This window comes from Mirounga angustirostris, unplaced genomic scaffold, assembly GCF_029215605.1.
Source record: "Mirounga angustirostris isolate CCGP_5_RB_7025 unplaced genomic scaffold, mMirAng1.0.hap1 SCAF_9, whole genome shotgun sequence".
Lineage (NCBI taxonomy): Eukaryota > Metazoa > Chordata > Mammalia > Carnivora > Phocidae > Mirounga > Mirounga angustirostris.
The window spans coordinates 19,072,102-19,096,164 of NW_026991717.1; the positions used below are offsets into that span (position 1 = coordinate 19,072,102).

General features: G+C 47.4%; 1 protein-coding gene and 1 long non-coding RNA gene across 6 annotated transcripts in view; both read right to left on the reverse strand.

Annotated features, from left to right (window-relative positions):
- ADAMTS17 (ADAM metallopeptidase with thrombospondin type 1 motif 17) overlaps positions 1–4,738 on the reverse strand; it is a 343,861-nt gene extending 339,123 nt beyond the window's left edge. For both annotated transcript variants that reach the window (XM_064569986.1, XM_064569985.1), the window contains exons 1-2: positions 4,580–4,738; positions 3,728–4,098 (exon numbers count right to left, since the gene is read on the reverse strand). In XM_064569986.1, the coding sequence (XP_064426056.1) occupies positions 3,728–4,098; positions 4,580–4,658 (450 nt within the window). In that variant the 5' untranslated portion in view covers positions 4,659–4,738. The remainder of the gene's footprint in view (positions 1–3,727; positions 4,099–4,579) is intronic.
- A 2,114-nt stretch (positions 4,739–6,852) lies between these two features.
- Positions 6,853–22,121, reverse strand: LOC123862271 (uncharacterized). Of its 4 annotated transcripts, XR_010404899.1 has the most exons (6): positions 21,399–22,121; positions 14,547–14,640; positions 14,213–14,314; positions 12,575–12,764; positions 11,950–12,164; positions 6,853–10,200 (listed from the first exon to the last, which is right to left on the reverse strand). It is a non-coding gene; the product is annotated as an uncharacterized LOC123862271 (long non-coding RNA). The 4 variants fall into 4 exon arrangements; XR_010404897.1 differs by having other exon boundaries at positions 6,853–12,164; positions 21,399–22,112; XR_010404898.1 differs by lacking the exons at positions 6,853–10,200; positions 11,950–12,164; positions 21,399–22,121 and adding an exon at positions 18,205–18,602 and having other exon boundaries at positions 12,190–12,764.
- Between the last annotated feature and the right edge of the window lie 1,942 nt (positions 22,122–24,063).

A 24,063-nucleotide genomic window follows, 5' to 3' on the forward strand; every position in this document is an offset into this window, starting at 1 on the left:
TCACTGACTGAGCCCAGCCCCACTCTGTTCCTATCCATCTACCCCCATGGAACAGAGATGAGCCTTCTCGCAAAGCTCCTGAGTAGACCACAAATGATGTGCTACCAGAGTGGCCCCCTGTGCTTCAGTCGAGCTGACCAGCCAGAGCCAGGTTCGGCTGGGCCATCAGGTCAACCCCAGGGGCCAACCAGGATGAGAGAGACTCCAAGCAAGGATCCCACAGAGTGTAGCTGTGACTCCTGGGAAAGCATGCCAGGAACATCCCTGACCTTCTCTCTCTCTCTCTGGGCCTGGCAAATGGGTATGGCTTCTTAAAGTTCCATGGCCCAGAGCTCCCGAGTCCCTGTCGGATCTCAACATTTCTCTCATTGCACACCCCGGGCAGGCCACGGCCTCAGCCCAGAAGGGAGGGACAGAGTCAGGTGGGTGGACCCTCCTGACCTTACATTCATTAAGGAAGAATGGCCACTGCTCAGCCGACCAAACCTGCTGGCAGGGGCCTCCCCTGCTCTCTGTCCTCATGTGTGGGGATGGAAAACAGCCCCTTCAATTCACTCATTTCAGACTTTTTCAGACACTGACATCCACTCTATCCCTTAAAGTTCCCTCTCTGCTGCCCACTCAGGTGAAGTTTAACCTGATTCCAATTCTGTTGGCCTTCCATGAGCTGGCCCCATTCACAGGAGGCAGCTGATCCAAACTTGCATAAATTCTCTGGGGGTGGAAATACCTGCCTCACATACCCAAAGTTCATTGCTTTGAAATTATACGGTTATAGAAACTCTTCCAAAGACTTAGGTAATGTCTAAGGACTCCCTGAAACGTAAATAAAATGAAAAAGCATAAACAGAAAACAATACTTGCACCTAGAAGAGCCAAGAAGTGCAGCTTGCATAACTTTTCCAAGATAAGGGAGGGAGAACACCACAGGCCCACGCCTCTGCCCACAGTCAAAAGCAGAAGAGGCGAAATGGAACATGAGATTTACGCTTCATGCCCCATAAACAAGTAATGATCTACTCTAATTATGCATCTGCTTTAAACAGATACCAAACATCTCTGGAGACCGCAGAGACGCCATGCAACAGGGAACAGAGCCCGCATTCCCCTGCACCAAACACTCTCCGCTAAACCCTTCGAGAGATGTTTGATGCATCAGGATTTAATTGCTACTCAACGTCGGAATAAAGTTTTATTGAATATAGCCACGTCCATCTGTTTATTTACTGTCTACGGCTAAAAGGACAGTGTGGACTTAACCATGACGGAGACCATATGGCCCACAAGGCCTAAAATGCTTACTATCTGGTCCTTTCCAGAAGACGTTTGCCAACCCCGGGCTCTACGTGATCTTTAGATCCAAGGTGGCTTGGGAATGTTCCCGCCTGCGGACATCAAAACTCTCCTAGTTGCTATCGGTCCTCTCCCACACCTTGCGGTTGAGCCTGTCCTGACACACAACACATCTGCCCCATTCCGCTTCCCGGCGCTTCCACCTCAGTCAACAGCGACTGACACATTTACCAACCCCCTGAACTGTCTCGAGCACGTCTGAGAACCAAAATCAAAGTGAGGTAGGAGTGCCCTGCAAACTTGGCTATAGCCTGAGCTCCTGCTGCTCTCCTTTCCTGACATGTCTCAGGGCTACCTTGCGACCAAGAGGTCCCCTCCCAGTCACCACGCGGTCTCCTCCTTCCTGCCTTCGGCCCTTCCTCTGCAGAGGGCACTTAGGAAGAAGGGTCCGACGGCTAGCTCACATGAACAGGATGAACACGGCAGACTAAACACCAGAAGTGTCTGCTCCGGCAGGAATCTTAGAATCTCAAGTCCTCGAGGTCGGCCCGCAGCCGGCGCCCGCTGAACAGACTCTTGGCGGGGTTCCTTTATCTACAGCACAGCGCCCCCACATGGTACTGAAGGGAAGCACAGTCTTCTCGAACACTGGGGGACTGAAGTGAACCCTCGCCCCGCTCACAGCCCGGATGCCATCTGTGAGAGGGCCCGGCGTTCAACTCGGTGAGGATGTGGAATCAATGTTATCCAGACTTCCACCCTCAGCTCCTTACAGATAGCTCCTCGCTGGAAACTTTACACCGAGAAGTATAAACTCTGACCTCTAGAGAAACTCACCAAACCGCAGCAAATGGGATTCAGATGTTTCCACGTACAGTACAGTGATGTGACCTAGACTTTAAACACTTTGGCAAAAACAGGAAAAATGATGTGGGCCTTCCAGTCCCTCCCAGAACATGATACAGCCTTGACCCGAGTCCTACGGTGATCTGAGCCTTTCTCACTCCTCCTTAAGCCTCCTCACCCGCAGCCCACATTCTCTGCCCCTGTTCCACATTAGCTCCTAACAGGCTGCCTCCACGGTCCATTTTCCTTGTTTAACCGAAGACGCCAATTTCTCCCAGTAGATCACAGTCTGATCAGGACTCAGAACCGGCCTGCAAGGAGAACTAGTGAAAGCCAATCCTAGGAAATTATCCCCCCTCCCCCACTCCCGGAGTTCCTCTATAGAGCTGGGAGGAAAGCAGAAGTCTTACATAAAGACTTGGACCCCCAGGCTCTCTGGATCTGCTGCAGATTCTCTAAGACTAGTTGCATACTGTGTGGGTAAGGGCTAGAGAATTCTAGACGGTGGAGCAAGATAAGACAGAGGTTGGGGAAGTTTTCTTCTGCCAGAGAAGAACAGACATAAAAGAGTATCAGAAACCGCTTCCCCAGAGGCCAATCAGGACAAAATACAGAAACAACTCTGGCGTCTCATGCTCTGAGCCGATACCAGGCTTTGTTAGGGGCAGCCCATCCGCCAGCCATGCGCGCTCCTAGGGGGCATGATGGAGAAGCTGAGAAGCATGTGGCTGGGCACCAACGTACAGGGATCAGTGTGAGCACAAGCAGGGCAGACGTGCACCAGAACGGCCCCCTGCCCCTGTGAGCGCTGTTACAGGTGCTTCTAATGCAGCCGGGCAGGGTCCCCGGGGTGGGGTAGCTACTGCCCCAGCAAGGGAGCTTCTGGGGACAGGAACAGGGTCTTATCACCAATGTAAGCACCCCCCAGGCCTGGCTGAGCATGGCTGCCAGACACATACCTGCTCGTGGTATAAGGGAAGAAGGGTATGAACACCCCCTCTCTTGGTTCTCACGGTTCAACTGAGAAGGTTAGCGCCCTGTCAGGGGACCCCATCACACTGTCCTTTTCCGGGTACAGAAAGGCTCGAGAGGACAGAAGGGAAGTGAATGCTCACTCACTACGCTACCCCCACATCCAAGAACAGATGAGATACACACCTATAGGTGTTCCCCGTGACACGCACACATACACAGCTGTGCAGGTGCAAATAAATATGGGTGAAGTGCGCCTCTCGGTCTAGGGGCCCGACAGCTTTCGCCCCCGCCGGACCTGGGCTCCCCTGGGCGGCTGCTGCGTATCCCCCTATGCAACCCCGGAACGGCACAGTCCCCGTGTACTGCAGAGGTTCGGTACAGCCGGGGGAAGGCACTGGACAATCAGATGCTTCCACTCTCACCCTCTTTGCTCAGAGACCCTCTGGAAGGTCGGGGCGGGAAGAGGGGAGGTTGCCTGCGGACGGCGGGAGAGCACCCCTGGAGGCTGAACTTCCCGCCCAGGCGCCGCCACCCCCAGCCCAACCTGCCCCGGGGACCACCCCCGGCGCCGCGACAGATCGACGGGCAGACCCGGAGGGGGCGCGCGCAGTACCAGGCCGCCGCCGGCGCCGCAGGCGCTGACTGAGACGAGGGAACCCGGGTGGCCGAGCACGCGGCCCGAGTAGAAGCACAGCTCGGCGGGCCGTCCGCGGCGCCCGGCCGCGCCCGCCTCCTCCACCTCGAAGCCGCGGGACAGGAAGCGCAGGTCGTGGCGAAGCTGCAGGTACAGGTCGCGCCCGAAGGCCGGCAGGTGCAGCAGCAGGGCGCGCTCGCCCGGCCGCACGCGCGGGGCGGCGGGGGGCGCGCGGGGGCGCCGGCGCTTTCGGGGCCCGGGGGCGCCGGGCAGCGGCGGCAGGTGCACGTCGTCGGGACGCACCCGCCGCGGCAGCACCACCTCCACGTCGGCCGCCGCGTCGCCGACAGCTGCGGGGAGAGAGGAGACGCGTCAGCGCGGCGGGGCCCGCCCGGCCGCCCTCCCTCCGGCCGCCCGCCGCGCACGGGGTCCAGCGCTGGGCACGCCGCGCCAGCGCGGGCACAGCGCGGCCCCGAGCGGGCGCTCCCCTCCTTTCCCTCGCCGCGGCACCTCCGTGCCGGCCGGCGCCTCCGCCCGGGCCCCGCGCCACCCGGGGAAGGGCTCCAGCGCGGCCGCCCGAGCACCTCCGGGGACGGCGGCGCGGCATCGGCGCCCGGAGACCCGGCGGCGGCGCGGCCGCCCGGGAGCCGCCTGGAGCCCGGTCGTCCGGCCGCGGCCCGCACGCCCTCGGCCCCGAGCGCTGTCAGCGGTCCGCCGCCGGACCCGGGCCGCGCAGGCAGGCGGGAGCCGCCAGGACGCCTCGGGAGGGCAGGAGGAAGGTGGCCGCGAGAGGCACGGGCGAGGAAGGGGCGGTGGGCGAGGGGGCGCTACCTGTGCCCGGGTCCAGTCCCCAAACCAGCAGCAGCAGCAAGGGCAGGACGAGAGGAGGCAGCAGGGCGCCGTCACACATGGTACTGGGGAGGAGCAGCCCCCCGGACGGTCGCGGCGGAGCAGGAGCGCTCGAGGCGGCGGCGCCAGCCGGAGTGAAGCCCTCCAGCCTTTGGAAAAAGTAATTAGCGCTGCGGACAAACCCAACGTGGTAAATCCCAAGCCCCGCCTTCTCCTCGGAAAACAGGAGGCGATTGGGCTCCCGCTTTCCCCTGCCCCGCCTCCCCCTCCCCCATTGGCTAGGACGGGTCTAAACCAGGGTGCGTAGTTAGGTTGTAAGCACTTTCTTACACGTGGTTTCTGGGCAGTGGCGAGGATGGGACACCAGGTGGCGCCAGAGAGCCCCTGGAGCTGCGCTTTCCAGGAGGACCTGGGAGGACACCTGACAGGTCTTCAGAGTTTGTCGTCCTTGTCACAATCCTCTCTGACCCTGCTGCCCAACATCCCCAAAAGACAGGCCAGAAATCGTCCTGGACAACCGGTTTCATCCATAAAAGCATATTCTCTCTGCATCTAGAGTAAAACTAGTTTGGGTTGTTTGCGGCTGGACACTTTCTGGCACACCTGAGTTTGCACCTGATGGCTACGTACAATGCGGGAGCGTTTAGCCAAAGCCTTCGCACTTCCTGTCGTCTTTATCCTCACAGAAGCCAGGAGTACAGGCATGATCACACCCTCTTACAGATTGAGAAACTGAGGGAGAGAGAGCTGAAGGAGCTTGCTAATTACCCGGTGAGTTTCTGTCAAAACAGGAGCTGGAATTCCTGGTCCTGACTTCCAGCCTGGTGCTGCTTACCACGAACAGCGAGCAAGAGGCTTCCAGAGCAGGCAGGTGTTTTTTGGGGGGGCGGGGTGCTAGGAAACTTGCACAAAGTGGCAAAGTCTGGACTTCCAGTTGAGTTCATGCTTTTCCCACCAGAATATAACTGAAATTTGCAAGAAAGGTGATCCCTTCAGCTTGTGAGGAGCATCTTGTAGAAAACAAAACAGAATTAACTGAAGCATAACCGTTCTCAGGTCTCTCCCCCTCCCTTCCTTGTCCTGTTTTCTGTTTCTATTTTATCAAAGCAGAGAGGTTACCATACTCCTACTGGACTCTGCTTGGGGCTTTCAGAATCTAAAATGTATCACGGGATTCCATGTCATCAGAAGGAATCCAGAGGTGAAAACTGTCCGGCTTCCATGACATTTCAGTAACCCTGGGAGTGGACTGCATCACTGGCTCTCAATAAAGCCCACCACTTTTACTACTGCAAACTTGCTGCTTGATGGATCCTCCAGGGAGTGGCTGATGGAATCCTTTTCTGCTCTGTCTATCCCTGCCCTCCACAGGGGCTGGCCACTGCCGGGCACTCAGCAGCCCATCCCCTACTCCAGGGGAAGCTACTCGCTGCTAGGTACCACGCACATCCACACGCGTCCAAAAAAGGCTTGGCGCTTTTTCCCTCCCCCTTGACAGCAGCGTCAGCCAACTGCTGATGGCACAAGAAATCATGGGGAGTTTTTGGTGCAGCTTTGTAGCAAAAGAGCCACCTCACAGACCTGCCCCCTGAAAGCCAGGGAGCAGCCACCACTCTGCTTCGCAAGAACAATTACTTCTGCCACTGGAAGTAGTCCTTGTCAACCTATCAGATGATGCTCCAATGCATGAGTCCATAGGAGCATGCAAACTAAAGCACCAGCAAGATACTGTCTCATCCCCCAGGCTGTCCAAAACGAAAGAGCTGGGAAATATCAAGAATTGGAGAGGACATTCTCCTGCCCCTGGGTGGGAGTGTAAATTGGCACGGCCGCTTTGAAGAACAATCGGGCAAACCGTAGTCAAATCTAAAATGTACACAACTCTGGGATTCCATGTCTGGTTAACTACCACCAAGAAACACTGGCGCACATGTAAGAATGTTCACCACAGCGCCTTCTTAAGAGCAGACGTATTGAAAACCTGAATGTCCATCATTAGATAAATGGCTGCTAGAACACAAGGCATCGGTTTAAGCTCATATTTATAACACCGTGGAGAGAACTCCAAGACTGGTTATCATATATTTAAAAAAAAAATCAAGTTGTGGAAGAATGCACATGAATGATAATACTTCCGTAAATACACACAGTATTAAATCATTTGTATGGTAAAATCCCAGGGAAAAGTCTGGAAGGATACACACTGAACTTTTTTAAGGTTTGGTGTTCTTTTTATATTAAATTGCATGAAAAGATGCCATTCAAGGTCCAGGCAGGATAATTGCTATCATTCAAGGTATTTCAAGCAGGGGAATTTAACACGGAGAATTGAGTACAAAAGTGAGGAAGAGTTAAAAAGGGGAAATTCAGTGATTATATGCTGCCCCCGCCCCTGCCCCTGTGGTGCATTCCAGCCCCAGGGGCCTCTGCTTCCTGCTGCACCACTGACCACACCATCACGGTTGGTTCTGGATCTACCAGATGCATGAACTAGACCGGGGCTCCGTGCCCATTGCCACACCAGCAACTTCCAGCACCTGTTGCACTGGATACTTATCTCTGTTCCTTGCCATCTGATCTCCTGCCAGGGCCTCTTTTTGGCAGAATCTAACAGGAAGCCAAAGAAATGTAGGGGAGACATGTCAGGGAGTCACAGCATGTAGGTTGCAGACTTTCAGTCTCAATGATGAAAAGCAGCCCTTAGAAGTCAGCATGTGGAGCTGAGAGACAGACCCCCTAAAGGTCTTAATCTGGCCTAGATGAGTCTGAATTCCCTCTGCCCTTCACCATTGAGTTCATCAGTCACCATTAAAGGTTTCAGCCTCCCTTCCAAAATGATCTTGTGTTTCAATACAATCCCTATCAAAATTCCATTGGCATTTTGCACAGAAATAGCAAAAACCCAAAATTCACATGGAAACACGAAAGACCCCAAAGAACCAAAGCAATGTTGAGAAAGAAGAACAAAGATGGAGGTATCCCACTGCCTGGTTTCAAGCTATATTACAAAGCTATAGCGACCAGAACAGTAGGGTATTGGCATTAAAACAGACACATAGACCAATGGAACAGAATCAAAAGCCCAGAAATAAACCCAGGTGTATAGGGTCAACTAATATTTGACAAGGCAGCCAAGAATACTCAAGGAGAAAGGACAGGCTCTCTGATAAATGGTGATAGGAAAACTTGATATTCGCATGCAAAAGAATGAAATGAGACCCCTATCTTACACCACTCACAGAAATCAACTTGAGTTGGATTAAAGACTTAAATGTAAAACTTGAAACCATAAAACTCATAGAAGAAAGCACAGGAAACAGCTCCTTGGCATTGTTCTCGGCAGTGATGTTTTTGGATGACACCAAAAGCACAAGGAACAAAAACCAAGAATCAACAAGTGGGACTACATCAAATCTAAAAGCTGCTTCTGCACGGCAAAAGCAACCTTCAACAAAATGGAAAGGCAACTCCAGAATGGGAGAAAATATCTGCAAACCATATATCTAAGAAGGGGGTGATACCCAAAATATATAGGGAAATCCTACAACTTAATAAAAAATAGGGGCACCTGGGTGGCTCAGTTGATTAAGCAACTGCCTTTGGCTCAGGTCATGATCCTGGAGTCCCGGGATCGAGTCCCGCATTGGGCTCCCTGCTCGGCGGGGAGTCTGCTTCTCCCTCTGACCCTCCCCCCCCTCATGCTTTCTCTATCTCATTCTCTCTCTCTCAAATAAATAAAATCTTTAAAAAAAAACCAACTTAATAAAAAAATAATAATCTGGGGCACCTGGGTGGCTCAGTAGGTTAAGTGTCTGACTCTCGGTTTCAGCTCAGGTCATGATCTCCGGGTCATGAGATTGAACCCCGCATCAAGCTCCACGCTCAGCCCGGAGTCAGCTTGGGATTCTCTCCCTCTCTCTCTACACCACCCCCCACTGCTTGTGCATGTGTCCTATCTCTCTCCCAGTCTCTCTCAAATAAATAAATAAAATCTTTAAAAATAATAATAATAATCCAACTAAAAAATGGGCAAAGGGCCCAAATAGACATTGTTCCAAAGAAGACATACAAATGGCCAACAGGTGCATGAAAAGATGCTCAACATCACTCATCATCAGGGAAAAGCAAAGCAGAACCGAAGATACCACCTCACACCCATTAGGATAGCTGTTAACAAAGGACAAGAGATGGGCGCCTGGGTGGCTCAGTTGGTTAAGCGACTGCGTTCGGCTCAGGTCATGATCCTGGAGTCCCGGGATCGAGTCCCGCATCGGGCTCCCTGCTCAGCAGGGGGTCTGCTTCTCCCTCTGCCCTCTTCCCTCTCGTGCTCTCTGTCTCTCATTCTCTCTCTCGCAAATAAATAAATAAATCTTTAAAAAAAAAAAAAAAAGGACAAGAGATCACAAACGTTGGCAAGGATGTGGAGAAAGGGGAGCCCCCATGCACTGTTGGAGGGAGTGTAAACTGGGTCAGCCACTAAGGAGAACAGTGTGTGGGTTCTTCAAAAACTTTAAAATAGAACTACCCTACGATCCAGCAATTCCATTTCCACGGAGACATCTGAAAGAAGACATGACACCAGGTGAAATAAGTCAGTCACAAAAAGACAAATACTATACAATTCCATGTATGTGAGGTACCTAGAATAGTCAAATTCATAGACACACAAGGTAGAATGGTGACTCCCATGGGCCAGGGAAGGGGAAATGAGAGGTGGTTTAACGTGTATCAAGTTTCCATTTGGAAAGATGAAAAAGTTCTGGAGATGGAGAGTGGTGATCGTTGCACAACAGTGTGAATGTACTTAATGCCGCTGAACTATACACTGAAAATGGCTAAAATGGTAAGTTTTATGTTATGTGTATTTTTCCACAATAAAGGAATGCTTAAAAAAAAAAAAAGAAATTGGCTATGGTCTCAATTCATCTTAACACACACAAATAGCCTTGTCTTAATTTTGTGGAAGGGCGGGGCTTAATCCCATTTCATGGATGGAGCAGAGGGCTCAGGGTGAGGTTAAAACAAGACCAGTAAGCAGACAAAAACCCTACAGTTGGCAGTGATGATCTGAATGGGACGTAAGGGAAGCCATGCTCCGGGTCTGGGGGTCGAAACAATTTGTTGTGCTCATAGTTGACAAAACTCAACTTCTCAGCCTATCCACTTGTTTTTTGTGAACAGCTCTATTCTGGTGGGCAGTGGTCTTTTCTGATCATTTTGTCCAGCAATGGACCCCCAGCAGGTCAGGTATATTGCGTCTCTTGGCCTCTCTCTTCCAACGCTTCACAGCGGACGCTTGGGTTTGGATGTTGGTGGCCATGAGAGACCATCACTGTTATTGTGAGTGAAAGCAAGACAGACTCCTCCAAGACCCACCATTTCAAAGCCCATACTTAGAAATAGAGGGCCCAAGACCCAGACTGTGCAAAGTATCAAGAGACCTGTACGCATTGAAGCCAAACGTGATCCTCTTGAATTTTCCACTCAGGGCTTTCTTGAGCTGGTAATTGGTGAATCCAGGGGCCAAGACTCATGTGCCAATTTGATCTGTTTGTAGGTGGAAGGATGCCCCTGTACCCTGAAGATCAGTAGGCATTGGTGGGCTGTTGAGAGAGGGTGAGTGAGGGGATTCAGAGGGAGGGAGGGATTCCACACCACAAGCCTCCTCGTTGAGACTCAATTCACTTGGCTCTCCAGGCGAGGAGCCCTCCTTCTTGGCCACCCATGAGATGCCACATCCTCTCCAGCAGGGGGCGTCCAGCATCAGTCTTGTCTTCCTAAACCAGAATTGGTGTGAAATGCAGCCATCCCTGCTCCAAAGGCAAGGTTTTTCTGATTTATATTTCACCCTTTCCCTGGTGAGCCTGGATTCTGGCCTGAAATGCAGCTACTTGGCCAGCATCCTAGTCCTCTGAGTGAATCTTGCCCACCTCTCCCTGTGGGGTCTGCACGCTCCTCCCTGTACCTCCCTGGACCACAGGGTGCTGGCCACATTTGCTTCACCAGGAATGGGTGCTCTTGCCACAAGAGACCATACCTACCTGACTCCGGGAATGGCCCCTGTCTGGAAATTCCTGCTGTGCCCCATTCCTGCTCACCCAAACAGGCCTTCGGGGCGATAATGCAGAACAAGACCAAGTTCCTACTAATTTGAAAAGTGGTTGGTTTGTTTTTTTAAGTCTAGCTATTATTGTTCAATCAAGGTTGCTACTGGCCATACCCATTCCCAATATCTTGGCTCTACCCACCCCCCAGGTTGTGCCCATGTGGTCTCAGCCTGCCCAGAGCTGAGTGTCCACCAAAGAAGCCTTCATTGTTGAAAAGACAACTCTATCTTCATGTCCTTCTGAAGGTCACCAGAGGCCCCCTCTGGGTAGGAGGCAGCACTTGCAGCCCCCATGTGTCTGAATTAGCAGGATGAGGGCCTTTACTCTCTGACATGAGCACAGGGCTTCATCACAACTAATCCCTCTCCCCAGCGAACGAGAGAGAAAAGCAGTATATTTTCTGTTGTTCTGTAACACACCTTTCTCAGCATTTGCCCCTTGAGGGACCAGAGAGGTTCTCTCCCAGTTCTTCCTCTGCTCAAGGAAAGCAGCTTGTCCGAAATACTAGGCTAAAATGTGACACCAGTACAGGATGGGAAACAGAAGTGACCCAAATTTATATGTGATTTTGGTAAATACAAATGATGATGGTTCGGATTGGTGTGGTGATGATAGAGTATTCAACAGGTGACAGCGGTCTGCAAACTCAGACAAAACCTAAGTTGGATTCTGTGATGGTTTTAAAATACACCTGACCCTTGAACAACATGGGTTTGAACTGTGCAGATCCACTTATGTGCAGATTTTTTTTTATATAAATACACTACAATACTCTATATGTATTTTTTCCTCCTTATGACTTTCTTATTAACAATTTCTTTTCTCTGGCTTACTTTATAGTAAGAATACATACAACATGCAAAATATGTGTTAATTGACTGATTATGTAATCGATCAGGCTTCTGGTCAACAGTAGGCTATTAGTAGTTAAGTTTGGGGGGAGTCAAAAGTTATATGCAGATGTTCAACTTACACAGGGGTCAGCACCTCTAACCCTCATGTTGTTCAAGGGTCAACTGTGTATCTGCTAATTACGACCCTCTTCCCTTCCACCGGTGGAACCTAACTCCCCCACTTGAAAGTGTACTACATTCACTGACTTGCTTCTAACAAACAGAATGTATTGGGAGTGATGGAGTGAGGCTTTGTGATGACTGGGGCTAGGTCATAAAAAGAATACACTCTCTGCCTGTTGTTCTCTCTCTCTCTCGTTCTTTCTCTCTCTCACTCTCTTTCATCACTTACTTTGGTGGAAACCAGCGACTAGGTCATGAGGTTACTCAAGCAGCCTTGTGGAAAACCCAACGAAAAGGACACCAACTTGCTAGAATCAACTAACTAGCCATGTGAGTGAGTCACTCTGAAAGCAGATTTTCAGGGCGCCTGGGTGGCTTAGTTGGTTAAGTGTCTGATTCTTGATCTCAGCTCAGGTCTTGATCTCGGGGTCCTCAGTTCAAGCCCTGTGTTAAAAAAAAAAAAAAAAAAAAGGCAGATTCTCCATCCTTAGTCAAGCCTTCAGAAGACTTCAGGCTCCAGCCTTAGAACCAGCCCCAAACATTATGAGCAGAGACAAGCCATCCCCTCTGTACCCTGGCTGAATCCATGACCCACAAAAACCAAGAGAAAATAAATTATAATTAGTTTTTTAAGCAACCAAGGGTTTTTGGGGGGGGGGGGCAGGGGAGGAGTGGATAATTCGTTACACAGCAATAGTTAACTGATACAGACTCATAACGCATACTAAAATTAACTCCAAGATAAATTAAAGATTTGTATGGAAACATTCCTTCAATGGTGGCATGCAGGAGGTGGCCATTAGTTCAGTCTACTCAGAAGCCACCTGCAGGCTGAGCAAGGTGACTACATTCACCTGAGCAGCCAGAGAGCTGGTTTGTCCCCATCCATGGCTCCTTCACTAAGCCTTGGCCCAGGTCCAGGGATGAGACTGACTGGCTTGCCTGGCAAGCAGTGAGTGTGGGTGCTTGAATCCATGCCTACATGTGTTTGGCACCATCGAAAAGGAGCGGGGAGTCTCAGTTCCCAGAAGGTAAGCAGAAACACTAAAAAAAAAAAAAAAAAAGTCACACAAGAAGGACATAGAATCATAATACATGCTTGGCTCTGCACAGAACAACCTGTACATAGTCATCATAATGTAAACACTGTGAGATGATTTTCGACTGTTCAAATCAACCAGTGAGAAATGCCAGGATAAATCATTCTGGCTAAGAACCAACTGTAAAAATTATCACCCTGGAAAATGTACAAAGAATAAACACCAAAGGAAGAGAGGTGGGAGGTTAAAAAAAAAAATGACGAAAAGTATAAAGGGTAAGTATCCTCCCCTTCCAAAGTGGAGAAATCAAACAGCCTATGGCTAATAAAATAAGTAGAGGGATATATATGTTTTTTTGAATTACCCAGGCAACCAATAAAAGAAGTAAAAATCTCTTCTGTTGGGGTAGGAATGTGATAAAAGTGAGGTAAATCCTTATCCACTGTAGCAATAAATCAACTGATATATCTAATCTTGAGATCTAAAAAGCACTGGTATAAGAATATTTTTTTAATGAAATGAAGGAAGCCGTCAGAAAAACTAATAGAAATAGTTAAAAGGGAATGAGTCTGCAGTTAGAGTTGGAGCAGGCGTCATTGTTTCACGCTTCAAGAACTTTCTTATCATTTGCTTTCTTTGCTGAGTGTAGTATTTTGGATTTTTTTAAAAATTATTTATGTATTTATTTGAGAGAGAGAGAGCAAGCGAGCAAGGGGAGGTGCAGAGGGGCAGAGGGAGAGATAATCTCCATCAGACTTCATGCTGAGGGCAGAGCCCCATGCAGGGCTTGGTCTCACAACCCTGAGACCATGACCTGAGCCAAAACCAAGAGTCAGATGCTTAACCCACTGAGCCACCCAAGGACCCCTGTGAATGTAGTATTTTGAAAAAATGCAATCTTTATAAAAATTCCAATGTGTTTCCACCTTTAATATACTTAACATATTGCTTTTGTGTTTTCGAGTAGGGTGCATTTGTATAACGTAATATACACAAACAAACTACTTAACTTTAAATTAACCCCGTGAGGGGAAAAATAACATTATCTCCCATTATCAGATAGGCAAAGTGAATTGAGAAATGCTAATGACTTGCCCAAGATGACTTAGTAAATTATTTCCTTAAGGTTTATAACTTCTTAAAACACTGACCATTTCTGGGTCAGTCAGTTAAGCATCAGACTCTTGGTTTCAGCTCAGGTCATGATCTTGGGTCGTGGAATGAGCCCCACATCAGGCTCCACACTCAGCTAGGAGTCTGCTTGGGATTCTCTCTCTCCTCTCCCTCCGCCCCTCCACCCACCCATGCACGCACTCTCTCTCTCTCAAATTAATTAATTAAAAAAAAACAAAAACAAAAACCACTGACCATTTCTTACAAGTGTCCATGAGATAAAGAGTCCCACTTTATGGATGAAAATGTAATAGCAACAAAGATACATAATTCTTTTACCCTGGATCCCAAGGAGCTAGTCGACGGCCATGGCTCCTAATTCCTCCCTGCATTGTTGCTTGCTCTGGGGGAACTGGTGACCATCAACACAGCATCTGGAAGCTGGAAACAAGAGGAAGCAAGTGAGGTGCAAAGGCCTCATCATAACCCTTTCTGTGAATATTATTAACCACATTCTATAGGTGGAGCCACTAGGGAGAAATAAGCATTGTGCTCATTAAGGGCACACAGCGGGTCAGTGGTAGCTTGGGGATTAGAATCAGTATTGGGGCACTGGAGTCAAGCCTCTGTCATTAAGGGGAGAAACTGGAAGAAAAAAAGGAAGTTCACTTGCCTGTGAATGGATCATATGGCTGTGTACTAAATCTGCCTCTAACTGAATGGTTTAAGGCAATGTTTTTGTCTCCTCAGATCCTCCGTATTCTCATCTGTAAAAGGAGACGGTGAGCTAGATTATCTCCCTTTGGAACTTGAACTTGATTTTAGCCTAGCTGATGAAATCAGGTAAAGAATAAATTAAAATATTCCACTGGGAAAGGAGAAATAAAATTGCCTTTATTCACAGAGAGTATGATCATCTTTGTAGGAAATCTTAAGAAATCTATTTTTTGAAGTTATTGGGACTAATAAGTTCAGCAAGGATACAAGATACAAGATCAATATAAAAATTTCAATTGTATTTCTATACATTAGCAATGAACAATCAGAAATCAAAATTTAAAAATACCATTTATAACCGCACAAAAAATATGAAATACTTAGGGATAGGTCTGAAAAAAAGATGCCGAAGATATGTATGCTCAAACTACAAAACATCACAGAGCAAAATTTTAAAAGACCTAAATAACTGGGAGATGTACAATATTCATAAGACTCAATATTGCTAAAATATCACTTCTCTCCAAATTGGTATACACATTTGATGCATCCTCAAACAAATTCCCAGCAGACTTTTGGAGGAACTGATAAGCTGAGTTTAAAATTCCTATGGAAATGCAAAAGTCCTAGAAAACAACTCTGAAAAAGAAAAAATTTGGTGGACTATCTGATTTCAAGATTTATTGTAAATTTATACTAATCAGGACGGCATGGTATTTGCATCAAGTCAGACAAAAGAAATCAATGGGACAGAAAATAGAACCCAGATATAGAACTGCACATACGCAGACTTTTGGAAAAGGTGCAAAGGTGAAGAAAGCAGTCTTTTTTTAAAATGTGGCTAGAAAATTTGTTTATTCATAGGAAAAAAACTAACATGTATACCTTGCATCATGTAGAAAATTAATTCAAAATGGAATAGAAACCTAAATGTAAAACTTAAAACTTCCAGAAGAAAATGTAGGAGAAAACCTTTGTGACTTTAAGGTAGGCAAAGATTTCTTAAGATATGACACCAAAAGAATGATCCATTGAAGGGCATAATGATAGACTGGACTTCACTGTAACTGAACACATTTGCTCTATATAAAACACTGTTATCAAATGAAAAGACAAGGCACAGGTCAGGAGAACATATTTGCAAAGCATATATCTGATAGGATACTTATACCCAAAATATATATAGAACTCTCAAAACTCAATAATAACGCTATTCAAAAATGGTAAAAAGATTTGAATAGGCATTTCTCCAAAGAAGTTTCACAAATGGCCAGTAAGCACATAAAAAGATGCTCAACGTCATTAATCACTAGGGAAATGCAAATCAAAATCACAATGAAATACCACCTCACACCCATTAGGATGGCTACTTTCAAAAACAATGGAAAATATGAAGTGTTGATGTGGAGAAACTGAAACCCTCATACATTGCTGGTGGAAATGGAAAATGTTACAGCCTCTGTATAAAAATACGGCAGTTCCTCAAAATGTCAATCACAGAATTACCATATAGGTCAGCATATGAGGTTGGAGAGTTGTGTAATGGGTAGAGTTTCTGTGTAGAACAGAGGATAAAAAAAAGTTTTGAAAATAGTGGTAATGGTTGATCAACATTGTGAATGTACTTAATGCTACTGAACTATACACTTAAAAGTGGCTAAAATGGGGTGCCTGGGTGGCTCAGTCGTTAAGCGTCTGCCTTCGGCTCAGGTCATGATCCCAGGGTCCTGGGATCGAGCCCCGCATCAGGCTCCCTGCTCGGCGGGAAGCCTGCTTCTCCCTCTCCCACTCCCCCTGCTTGTGTTCCCTCTCTCGCTGTGTCTCTCTCTGTCAAATAAATAAAAACTTTAAAAAAAAAAAAGTGGCTAAAATGATTTTATGTTACATATATTTTACCATGATAAGAAACTCAGTAATAAGATGACACACACCCAATTAAAAAAAAAAAAAAAGGGCAGGGGCTCCTGGGTGGCTCTGTCGGTTAGGCAGCTGACTCTTGGTTTTGGCTCAGGTCATGATCTCAGGGTCCTGGGACCGAGCCCTGCATCAGGCTCTGCACTCAGTGGGGAGTCTGCTTGTGGGTTCTCTCTCTCCCTCTGCCCCTCCCCTTGCTCTTTCTCTCTCTCTCTCAAATAAATAAATAAATCTTTGAAAAAAGAAAAAAATGGCAAACTTTTATTCAACATAGTATTGGAAGTCCTTGCCACAGCAATCAAACAAGAAAAAGAAATAAGAGGCATCCATATTGGTAAAGAAGTTTTTAAACCGTCACTATTTGCAGATGACTTGACAGTATATGGAGAAACCCTACAGACTGCACCAACAAACTACTAGTAGTAATAAATGAATTCAGTAAAGTTGCAGGATACAAAACTGATACCGCAAAATTGGTAGCATTTCTATATTCTAATAATGAAGTAGCAGAAAGAGAAATTAAGAAAACAATTCCATTTACAATTGAACCAAAAGAATAATTTAGCTAGGAATAAACTTAACCAAGGAAGTGAAAGACCTGTACTCTCAAAAACCGTAAAATATTAATGAAAGAAATTGAAGATGACACAAACAAATGGAAATATATTTCATGCTCATGAATTGGAAGAATTAACATTGTGAAAATGCCCATACTACCTGGAGCAATCTACAGATTCAATGCAATCCCTAACAAAATACCAACAGCATTTTTCACAGAACTAGAACAAACAATACTGAATCCTTACGGGGGATCCCAAAAAGCCAAAGCAATTCTGAGTAAGAAGAACAAAGCTGGAGACATCACAATTCCAGATTTCAAGATACACAGTAGGGCACTGACACAAAAATGGACCCATAGATCAATAAAGCAGAACAGAGAGCCCAGAAATAAACTTATCTTATACGGTCAATTAATCTATGACAAAGGAGACAAGAATATACAATGGGGAAAAAACAGTCTCTTCAATAAATGGTGCTGGGAACACTGGACAGCTACATGCAAAAGAATCAAACTAAACCACTTTCTTACACCATACAAAAATATAAACACAAAGTGGACTAAAGACCTAAATGTGAGACCTAAAACCATAAGCATCCTAGAAGAGAACACAGGCAGTAATTTCTCTGACATTGGCCATAACAACATTTGTCTAAGATCTGTCTCCTAAGACAAGGGAAACAAAAGCAAAAATAAACTACTGGGACCACATCAAAATAAAAAGCTTTTGCCCAGCAAAGAAAACCATCAACAGAACAACAACAACAAAAACCTACAACCTACTGAAGATATTTGAAAATGCTATCTCTAATAAGGGGTTAATATCAAAAATATGTAAGGAACTTATACAACCCAACACCAAAACAAACAGACAAATAATCCTATTAAAAAAATGGGCAGGGCGCCTGGGTGGCTCACTCGGTTAAGCGACTGCCTTCGGCTCAGGTCATGATCCTGGAGTCCAGGGATCGAGTCCCGCATCGGGCTCCCTGCTCAGCGGGGAGTCTGCTTCTCCCTCTGACCCTCCTCCCTCTCGTGCTCTCTGTCTCTCATTCTCTCTCTCACAAATAAATAAAAAATAAATAAAGAAATAAATAAAAATAAAAAAACAACAACAAAAAAATGGGCAGAGGAAGGGCACCTGGGTGGCTCAGTCAAATATCCGACTCTTGATTTCAGCTCAGGTCATCATCTAGTGCTTGAGATTCTCTCTCTCTCTCCCTCTCTCTCTCTCCCTTTGCCTTTCTCCTCCCTTTCTAAAAAAAAAAAAAACAAAATTGAATTTAAATAAATAAATAAATAATGAGGAGAGGACCTGTATAGACATTTTTCCAAAGAAGACATACAGATGGCAAACAGACACCTGAAAAGATGCTTAACAGCACTAATCATCAGGGCAATGCTAATCAAAACGACAATGCAAATCAAAACGACCTGTCAGAATGGCTAACATCAAAAAGGTAAGAAATAACAAATATTGGTGAAGATATGGAGAATAAGGAACCCTCATGCACTTTGGTAGGAATGTAAATGGTACAGCCACTGTGGAAAGCAGGATGGAGTTTCCCCAAAAAATTAAAAATAGATATGATCTACCCGTTATTTCCCCCCCACAATGAAAACACTAATTTGAAAAGATATATACATCCCTATGTTCACTGCAGCACTATTAACAATAGCCAAGATATGGAAGCAACCCAAGTGTTCACTGATAGATGAATGGATAAAGAAGAACAATGGAGGGGCGCCTGGGTGGCTCAGTCGTTAAGCCTCTGCCTTCGACTCGGGTCATGATCCCAGCGTCCTGGGATCAAGCACCGCATCCGGCTCCCTGCTCGGCGGGAAGCCTGCTTATCCCTCTCCCACTCCCCCTGCTTGTGTTCCCTCTCTCGCTGTGTCTCTCTCTGTCAGATAAATAAATAAAATCTTTAAAAAAAAAAAAAGAAGAACAATGGAATATTACAACACAGTCATAGTGAAGGCATGAGAGTGTGCATTTGCGACAACATGGATGGACCTAGCAGGTATTATGCTAAGTGAAGTAAGTCAGACTGAGAAAGACAATTACCACATTTATTCACTTACATGTGGAATCTAAAAAAAGAAAATGAATATATAAACAAAAAGCAGAATCAGGCCTACAAATACAGAGAACAAACTGATGGTGGCTGGCAGGAAAGAGGGTGGTAGAGTGTACAAAATGAATGAAGGGGAGTAGGAGATACAGACTTCCAGTTACAGAAGGCTTAAATCACATAAATAAAAGGCACAGTATAGGAAATATAGTCAATGATATTTTAATAGCGTATAGTGACAGAGGGTAGCTACACTTGTGAGCAGAGCATAACTTGCAGAGAAGTTGAATCACTATGTTGTATATATACCTGAAACTAATATACTCAATTAAAAAAATTTTTTTAGGGGCGCCTGGGTGGCTCAGATGGTTAAGCGTCTGCCTTCGGCTCAGGTCATGATCTCAGGGTCCTGGGATCGAGTCCCACATCGGGTTCCCTGCTCAGTGCAGAGCCTGCTTCTCCCTCTCCCTCTGCCACTCCCTCTGCTTGTGCTCTTCTATCTCTCTGTCAAATAAATAAAAATTTAAAAAAAAAAAATTTTTTTTAAATGAACAAAAGATTTGAGTGGACATACTGCCAGAGAAGAGATACAGATGAATAATAAAATCTGAAATATGTTCAATTTCATTAGTCTTAGGGAAATGAAAATTAAAAACCACAACAAAATAACAAGGATGTATCTATGAGAATGGGTTAAAAAAAAAATGATACCAAGCATTGGTGAGGATGTGGAGGAACTGGAATTTTCATGCCCTACTATGAGAACATAAAATGGTACAACCACTTTGGAAAACATTTTGGCAATTCCATTAAAAGTTAAACATATGCCTACCCAGGCATTCTACTCTTAGGAATGGAAGCATATCTGTAAATGAATGATCATGACAGTTTTACTGTAATAGGCAAAAACTAGAAAGAACCCAGATGCCTATCAACAGGCGAACAGATAAGTAAACTGTAGGATACACAATATACAATGAAATACTACATGGCAATAAAGAAGAATGAACTATTGATACATGCGACAATATCCATGAATCTCAGAATAACTGAATAACAAAACCAGAAGGTAGCATCCAGGATCCCACTTATTAAAATTCTAGAAAATGCAAACTAATCTATGGTGACAGATCAATTGTTGTCTGGGGAAGAGACAGGTGCAGGGAGCCACACAGAGAAGAAAATATAAAGGGATAGGAGGAATCTTTGGGGAGTGATGACTATATTAAGTATACTCCTTGCATTGGTGGTTCCAGCAAGGCACGCCTATGTCTAAGCTTATGGAAGGTATGGGTGAGGGGCGCCTGGGAGGCTCAGTCCGTTAAGTGTTGGACTCTTGATTTTGCCCAGGTCATAATCTCAGGGTCTTGAGATCCAGCCCCTCTGGGCTCCCTGTTCAGCAGAGAGACAGCTTGGGATTATCTCTCTCCCTCTGCCCCTCCCCCCACTAAAATCTATCAATCTTTTTTAAAAAGGTACACGTGAAATACGGGCAGTCTGTTGTATGTCAACTGTATCTCACCAAAGTTTCAAAAGCAATGTTGAATTTAAAATGCAAATAATGGATGGAGCGCCTGGGTGGCTCAGTCATTAAGCATCTGCCTTCGGCTCAGGTCATGATCCCAGGGTCCTGGGATGGAGCCCCATATCGGGCTCCCTGCTCAGCGGGAAGCCTGCTTCTCCCTCTCCCACTCCCCCTGCTTGTGTTCCCTTTCTCACTGTCTCTCTCTCTCTCTGTCAAAAAATAAAATCTTAAAAATAAATTAATTAATTAATTTAAAAATGGGATAAAAGTTTGACGATACTTTTAGGTAATTAAAGCTCAAAACCACACTGTATGAAGACAGCAAGTGGACTGGAAAAACATACATTAAATATGCAGATTGGACTCCTAATGGGGAGCGGGAGATGAAGGATTAAGAAGTAAATAATAGAAGAGAAGAAGAAAAGGGGCTTTGGGTGGCCCTATGACGATCGCATGCAGAGTATGATTAAGTCGAATCTGCGCAAAGAAAGTCCTGGGGGCGGGGGGGGGAGGTGCAAGGGAAAACTGGAGGGAGGAAGGGAGAGAAAGAATTGAAGGCAGGGAGGAAGAAAAATAAAGGGGGAAGCAGGGGGGCGGGAGGGGGGGACAGTCAGTCACCCCGAGCTGAAAAAGAAATGGAGTTTGTAGAAATGCCTCTCTGCAAGCTGGGCTCGGCAAACACGCCCTTGGCCAAGGGCCAGACAAGGCCTGGGCTATATCTAAGGGTGAACTTACATGGTTATCAAATTCCCCTTCCCTGGATCCTCTGGAAGTTGTTGCCAAGAACGGGGGGTGGGGTGGGGGGGGCAATCCATCCCTTTGTCTGTCTTTTTTCCCCTTGGACCCGATTTCGTGGTTTCCTCCGTCTCATTTCTCCCCCGGGACCCTCCGGCCCCAGCTGCGGGGGGGGGGTGTGAGACGCGGGAGTGGGGCGCAGGGCGGGACCAGGGCAGGCGCGCTGCGCCGGGGTCCCCAAGGCCGCAGAAGAGCCCCGAAGGCGGGGATGCAACCCCAGCCTCGGCCCAAAGCCGCTTCCGGAGGGGCCGGCGCGGGGAGCAGAGGCAGGGGCGCGGGTCCCCGGCGCGGCGGCGACGTCCCCAGCGGCGGGAGCTGGTCCCCACCCGCGTCCGCCGCCCGCCCCGCCCCCTCAGCCTCGCCCGGGGCCGCGGAGCAGGAAGTTCACACGCGCGAGGAGCAGCCTCCGCAGAAGCGTTTGCGCGCTTTCCACCGCCCGGCCCGGGGCGCGGCCGTTGGGGTCGCCGGGCAGGGGTGCGTGTGCGCGCGCGCGGGGGCGGACGGAGGCCTTGAATTTGGCGGGCGCGGCGGCTTGCTCTCGAGGAGGCCTGGGCACCTCCCATCCTTTGCAGTCTGGAAATATCTTTATTGTGATAACACACAGTTCCCAAAGCGAAAGTCAAACGGGCGGCCAAAGGCACCCCGGGGATCTTCCAGGTGGGCAGACGGACGGGGCCACCGTGCTGCGGACAGAATGCCGCGCAGGGGAGAAGGGCCGTAGGGGGCGGGGTTTAGAAGGGAGGAGAGGTGGAGGGGGCAGCGGGGAGGGTAGGCTGGGAAAGAGCGGGACGTCCGGGAGGCGGGGTGGAGCGGGCGGAGGAGAGGGCTGGGCTGAGGGGGAGTTGGGAGGAGCCAGGAGAGGGGGAAGGGGAGAGGGGCCCTCCTCCCCCCTCCATCGGAGACCTGCTCGCGCTCCTGGCTCTCCCCTTCTTCTCCCCACCGCCTCACCCCATCTCTTTCTCTTTCTGGCCCTCTGGCCCTTTCTCCTTCACTCTCTCTTCCCCCGCCGCCCCCTGCCCCCGCCTCCCACCCCAATCCCTCTCTCTTGCCCACCCCTCCCCTCTGTCTCTCATTCACTTCTTGGTTTGCTCTGTTCTCTCCCCGCCCCCAGGTCTCTTACTGCACCACCACCACCATCACCCTCCCCCTCACCAATGCTTTCTTTGACTCCCAGTGAGAGCCCCACACGCTAGGTGCCAATCATGGGGGCCTGAGGAGGCTGAGCTGGCCTCTGAGGAGACAACAGACTCTTCCTCCCACCCACCTCCCCCCGCCCCCGCCGTGAACCCCAGCCAGACATTTTCCCCTAAGGGTTCTAATCCGAGTGAACACATGGACCACTGTGTTCTTGGATGTCCATCCCGGACTCGAAGCCCATAATTTGACTTGGTTTATTAAATTGCTACAGATTTTTTTTTTCTTTTAGAGATAGGTGTAATAAGGTCATTGTCATGGCCCATTTAATAGAATAGGGGATCAAAAATACCCATCATTTACCCGTCTATCTATTTTACCACCCTAAGCTAGGTTCCATTGCTGGGAGGGGGAAGAGCCAATCTTCCCTGTCATTATTTACCTTGCCCAAATCCCAACCTCTGTTTAGACTTGACAACTCTGCTGCATTTACAATTCTCCCAATTTATTATTTTTAAAAAGCTGAGCTCCAACGGATGAAGAGGAATTCACCAAAGCCCAAGATAGTAGGGAGTGGAGCTTGGAGTGTTCTGACTCCAAATCTCAACTCACTCATTCTTGCCTACTTTCTTTTAAACTGTAGAATATATCCCATATATAGAAGTATCCAGAAAAGGTATATGTACGTTTAACAAATAATAAAATGAATACCCATGAACCTATCACAGGCTGAGGAATAGAACACTACCGATTCCTTAGAAGCCACAGCCCCCATGCTCCTAGATTCCTGCACCTCCTTCCCCACCAATAGGCAACCGCTCTCTGGACTTTGCCATTCATTTTGTATTCCTTCTACCTAAGTATGTATCCCCACCTAATATGCTGTTGAATTTTAGAAAACCAAATAGCAGAATAGCCCCTGTTAGGGACAGGCTCTCTGGAGAAAAGGAGCTGAACAGAGTCCCCAGGTCATAGTTTGGTTCTGCCTTCCCTGAGAGTTTCCCAAGGGCCTGTTCTCAGAAAGTATCATGGCAAGATCATGAGCAGGTCCCGGAAACACAGGTTATAAGGAATGACTGGGTACTGTCCTTTCCTCAGTAGTACGTAAAGGAAGGCTTGAGATGCTTAATAATTTTGGCTTCTAGACTGGCCATGGCTGCTGGAAGACAATACTCACAGGTCTTCTGCATTTCTGCAAATCTTAAAACATGGATCACTTTTGTTCCATACTGTCTTTTCAAGGACATTTGTAACAACAACAGCAAAAAAAAAAAAAAAAAAAAAAAAAACCTATTTTGGAAGATGGAGATAGGGTCTCTGTATCAAATAGATTTTTTTGGCTGTCCTGGATAATACAGATAATATCTTCCTCTGGGGCCAAGATCAAGCAGGTTTGCTGGCAGCCCCTTTGCAATGGTTGATTTAATGTGTCACCTTGACTGGCCACGGGGTCACCAGATTAAACACTGTT